The sequence below is a fragment of the Actinia tenebrosa genome, unplaced genomic scaffold (genome assembly GCF_029948245.1).
Source record: "Actinia tenebrosa isolate PJP-AT-01 unplaced genomic scaffold, QUT_ActTen_1.0 PGA_scaffold7__59_contigs__length_16204524, whole genome shotgun sequence".
In the NCBI taxonomy this organism is placed as follows: domain Eukaryota; kingdom Metazoa; phylum Cnidaria; class Anthozoa; order Actiniaria; family Actiniidae; genus Actinia; species Actinia tenebrosa.
In genome coordinates, this window is record NW_028292584.1 from 13579281 (window position 1) to 13584888 (window position 5608).

Genomic DNA, 5608 nt, shown 5'->3' on the forward strand with positions numbered 1-5608 from the left:
GACTAAGATGCGCCGCTCTGGAGATCACTAATTGTGGTATGCCACTAATCGTGTTGTAATTCATCTAAACTAAGAATTCAGTGAAATATGATAGACAGAGTTCATGAATTGAAGTAGACTGAACTGAGACTTTTCAATACATTTACAGGCTCAATACAAATACAATCACAGGAAAGCACCAACAACCCATCCAGTATACCTTTACCACTAAATCAATGCAATACTAGTTTTTGTTCATGTTTATTTAATCTCATTTTTAAGTACTTTTTTCTCGTCCTTATAGTTTTGCAACATTATTAAACCGAGTTTCTTTGGCATCATTAGAGTGCGAGACTGTCGTCGATACTTGATTTAAGCCTGCTTTCCCTTGAGTGGCACACAGCAAACTCCCATAAAGGCAGAACATTGTAAATTAGATGGGTCATGACACTCGGCGATGCCAAACCAGTATGTTCCACTCTCACCTTTACAGTGACAGGTTACTCTTTTTGTCAGCTCATGATCTAGTGCAAAAGACAAAATCAAGCTCATAAATAGTTCTTCTACACTTTGGATATGTTACGTTTATGAAATATTGTTTATATATATATATATATGAAGAATATATAGATAAAAGGGGTCTTTTAAAAAGAGGAAATGGGTGTGGTCTATTGATTTTAAAAAATTGGGAAAACTTCAAATTCAAACACAGTGTTTAAAAGGTCTTCAATCCGAATATCACACCAAAGGGGTCTTAAGAAGTAAGACACTTTATGAGTAAATTTTCTTCAAATATATATGTATATATATATCAATATCAATATCAATATATATATATATATATACAGCGATATGCAGAAATTCTGATCCTTTCGTACATAAATACATACAAGCATATCAAAAGTATATCAGAAATTATGGGATATAATCGCTGATATTTTTTTCGGACTGCCTATCACTAGGGCTTTTTGAAAAAAAAATATCGGAGATGGTATCCCATAATTTGTAATAAAATTTTGATTTAGTTTTATGATAGATTAGTTTTATGTATATGAAAAAGTATCATAATTTGTGCATAACCCTAACCCAAAAGGTAAGCCAAGGAAAATTACGGTTAGTATTAAAAAAGAGATATTGGACGGTTTGTTGATTAAATAGAGGGTGCCCCAGTGCTTACCCCACTGATCCAAACGAGAAATAGCAGTATAGTATAGCTTCTGATTATAATCTAATAGATTAATAATATTGTTTATCCCTCAATACAGTTGTATAGTTGATACAGTCAGTTTTGAGTCGCGTTACCTTCGAGGTATTCGGCAGATGCTATAGCCAGCATGAAGAGAATAATAACAACACACTTCATGGCTGATTTTGCCCAATGTTTCATTAATGAAATGCTAGAAGTAAAGATAAATAACGATTATCAGCTTATAACAGCCGTTATTATCATTTTTGATGGTAAAAGGTTATTTCAAACTGTTATATTTTGTAAATACTGGCTCAGCTGGTTTATATATCCTGCCTGGTACAGCTTACCTTTTTTGTTGAATGTTTCCACGGTATAGATACTAGACCTGGGGAACACCTTTTATATAGTGTTTGACATAATACCCGCCTTCCCTTGCTAAGTGCTATTATCGTCATTAAACCATGATAATAAAGTGGTTGCCACATTTAATTTATTTATTCAACCTTATGTAAATAATTGATATCTCTCTCCAGTTACTTTAGTTTGCGGACTAAGCATTGCATTACCTTTTTCTAGATAACAGTTGATAAACGAATACATCCAGACAATAAACAAGTATTTTTAGTAGGTGACTAGTGGGAAAGACAGAAATATCTTAACGTTTTATTTATTTGCAAAATGGGATCTATAAATCATGCACCAGTATGTTGAAAAAAACCCCTTTAAAACATATGCCAATATCACGAAACAATCTAAGTAAAAATACCTCCAAATATATTTTGCTATCACGTACAAGGAAGTCTGAAGTCTTCCTTTGCCTGTGCCGGAGACTGTAGATGATAACACGTACAAGCCTAATAATGAAAAACATGAAACGAACTGCATTTAGACTCTCTCTCTCTGTCTTTCTTTTGGTGTATTATTTGGTGCATGGGCGTTTTTCCCTTGATTACTTTGCATTGCACGAACGGGTTAGTACATCTGATTTTTTCTTTTTTTTTTTCTTTATCCCAAAGGGAGGCGAGCTCTGATTGACAGTGATTGACCTTTAGTTGTATTCTTTATACTGTCGTAACACTTGCAACCTCAACTGCACCACCTAATTCTGTCAAAACGTCTCAACTTAAGAGATCAGCAAGAGAATCTAATTTCGTAGAGGTAAAAACAATTTTTTTTTTTCAGGAAACAAAGGCTTACAGTTCTTAGAATAAAATCGGGACATACGCAGCGAACACAAGTGATATATCTACACCGTATAAGCCAGAAGTTATAGTTGAATAAGTCTTGATACAACCATTAAATTAACTCACTAAGTAGTTACAAAATCAATATATTGAATGCACCCCACCAAAAGTCCATTTCCTAGTCAGGAAGCTGATGTCTGATCATAAGGAGGCTTGTTCATACACACAACAAGACTTTAATTCGTTGTGAACAAATAATGGCATGAAAAATTGAAGTTTTAATTTCAAGTCAAAAATAAATTAGACCCAGTTTTTAATGCGAGGCTTGAAATGAATGCAAACGATAACTTGAATTCATGAAAAGTCTAAAAAGATATCAAATTTTCATGCTTTTAGGGACTGTGCAATAATTATCGGGAGGGGGGGGGGGGTTGTAAAATTATCCAAATTGGGCTTAAATTGAAGCTAAACCCCCCCCCCCCCCCCATGTGCTAAACGTAAAATAACTTCTCACCCCTCCCCCTTTGAAATGAAATAACTATCAACCCTACCCCTTCCCCCCCTCCCCCGTACATCATGATACATTGCGACAATGCAAATATTGTGAAATGCAAAAATGTTGTCATTGAAACACTAAAAAAGTGTGAACAACAATCATGATGATAGCTTGTTTTGTAAAAGAAGTCGGAAACTCCAAACTGTACTGAGCTGTCCTCATAAATTCAACTCATTAATACTGCACTTTATTACTGCTGGTATTGAAAGAAACATTAGAGATTTGCTGAATAACATGGATAAAGCTATGGAAAAGTACTATGCTACCTATATAATTGGAACGAAACAGAATTAATCAGTTTCACGGAAGAAAAATTAGATAAGAAAAAAGCTGATAAAACGCAAATGCTCGGCAACAGAATATACCTTAGGAAGAAAAGGGCATGTGTTATATTTAATTCCTTAGGCCGAGGAAATCAATTAGCAAAATGAATACAGCCCTGAGATATCCCACAACTTGATAATATTGATGAGGACACTCTACTATTATTTGCGATCTCAAACTGACAATTCCTGCCTGAGGGATCTTCTTTCTTAGAAATGTTTTGTTGGGGAAGCCAAGGAGCTTGTTCAGAACTTCTGTTTTTATCCTTGGCATAGCACTAAATATCATATCAAAGCTATAAGAATTATTACAAAGCAAAACAAAAAAGACATGACATAGTCAGTTGTCTTATACTGTATACAGTCACGATGAATGTGGCATGCCTTTACCATAGTATAGTATAGAAAGTTGTGATTTGTACTGTTTCTAAGTACTGTTTTTTGTACTGTTCTTATTACAAAGGATACTCAGTTTATACATTATATTTAAAAGCATATGGTTTTGAGGTTGCACCTGTGACAAGTTGTGTCCTTTATACAGTAAAAAAATATAACAATGAATGTTATATGCATCTTTTCAATTTTATAGTGAACAAAATCCCAAATTGACTTATGACCCCCCCTCTCCATACTTAAGCAATTAGCATCTGACCCCCCTAATCTACACTCCAATTTAACTTTTGACCCCCCCACCCCTCTATTAATTTTAGAACCCCCCCCCCCTCCCGATAATTATTGCACAGTCCCTTATCACTGACTGATAAAAAATCGTTCGCGTAATGTTTAGTCATTATATATGCTATAATTTAACACTGTTATAAGGTATGTTTCTTTTTCGTGCACATGACATTTCGTTACTGAGAAAGGTAATCAAAATGCTCTTCAATAATCATCTATATGTCATCATCAGTTGTACTTTTTAACACTAAAAATATCAATAGATTTTCATGAAACTTCAGATTCTTTGGAAATAGATGTTCATCATTCTGTCGGAAATCTATCGAGCCCATTTTTGTTATACTGTTCCCCCCCCCGAGAAAAACTCGATATATCCAAAGTATCTCCGTGACGGACAAACGCTTTATCTTACTCTTGTTCGTGCTCACTTTGGATACGCATCACAAATATGGGCACCACAGTCTGTTGAACTAATATCAAGAGTTGAGAGGACACAACGACGTGTCACAAGATACATTCTCAAAATGCCATTCTCATCCACCGTCTCTTACTGTTCGAGATTGAAAACTCTGTCTTTACTACCAATAACTTACTGACATGAATACGTTGACATGATTTTTTTCTTTAAACTAACGCACAACCTGATACACCCTAACCCTAAACCCTAATCTACTACCTGTTCCTCGACGTACATGACCAACAAGATCATCAAACAGTAATGTTGTCAAGTACACAGTACGTCAGTGCAAGACCTCTACGTACCAGAAATCCTATCTCATCAGGACAACTGACTAGAATATGGAACGCTCTCGCTGATGAACTAAATCTGAACATGGACAAACTCAACTCATTTAAACGCGCCATGTTAAGTTACTACGTAACGTCACTGGACAGTTACAACTGTTACGACCCACGTACTTTCAAAACAGTTTGTTTAAAATGTAACTCTTGCAGAGGCCTCACTCTTGCTACCTCCTGTTGTTAGTTATTCAAATGTGTCAATATATCTACTTAAATTATCTTTATGCACTAAGTTTCATTTAGACATTTTTTGGGCCCGCAGTAATTAGCTTAACGCTGTTGCGTTCACCCTGTCATATATATCACAGTATTTTTCAGTTTAATATATGGCGAAACTAATAAATTAAATAGCGCAGCGCAGCCGTGACGTCATAAAAACGAAGACAAGGCGAAATTCTGACAAACAACAGACTCGTACCCAGTCGCTTATCTTGTCTTATTGATCTCACGCTGTGATTGATGGGAAGGATTTAGTGAGTTCCCGGTGCATCAGGGGAAGATTACTGAATTACTGATTACTCTCCTTCCAAAAAGGCACCGCGCGCAAAAAAGCCTGAAACAAATGACAACTGGGTTCGAGTCTGGAGAAACAAGCTTACAAGTTTACTTTCAGCAGATAATTTTTATCGCAGTTGATCTTAGTTTACATGGGTCATTATTGTAACTTTAAGTAAAAATAATAAAATCGGTTCGTATGATCCTCGTAGCGGTTAAACAGAATGCAATGTTTGTCCGAATCTTTAAGCTATTTTTAGGATCAGTGCTCTGCGCTATTAAATTTACCATAAATAAATAATAATAATAATTTACCTTTTCATCATTACTGCATAAATAAATAAAGGAATTCAAGTGGTCTTCCTGTGTCGAGTCAATAATTGTCCGTTACAGTCGAAAGATC

At 35.2% G+C, this 5608-nt stretch overlaps 1 protein-coding gene across 1 annotated transcript; it reads right to left on the bottom strand.

The window, feature by feature from the left end:
* Nucleotides 1–224: 224 nt before the first annotated feature.
* Nucleotides 225–1586, bottom strand: LOC116302898 (pi-stichotoxin-Hmg5a-like). Its single transcript, XM_089039981.1, has 3 exons — nt 1516–1586; nt 1282–1376; nt 225–503 (listed from the first exon to the last, which is right to left on the bottom strand). Exons 2-3 carry the CDS (start codon nt 1364–1366, stop codon nt 352–354), a joined length of 237 nt encoding a protein of 78 aa, XP_088896107.1. The 5' UTR covers nt 1367–1376; nt 1516–1586; the 3' UTR covers nt 225–351.
* Between the last annotated feature and the right edge of the window lie 4022 nt (nt 1587–5608).

What these genes read in the sequence shown, in the direction of transcription:
- LOC116302898 (XM_089039981.1), bottom strand. Translation starts at nt 1,366, where the DNA reads ATGAAACATTGGGCAAAATCAGCCATGAAGTGTGTTGTTATTATTCTC. An exon ending in ATCTGCCGAATACCTCGAAG is followed by an intron (nt 504 to 1,281) that starts GTAACGCGACTC and finishes CTTTTGCACTAG; the next exon opens with ATCATGAGCTGACAAAAAGA.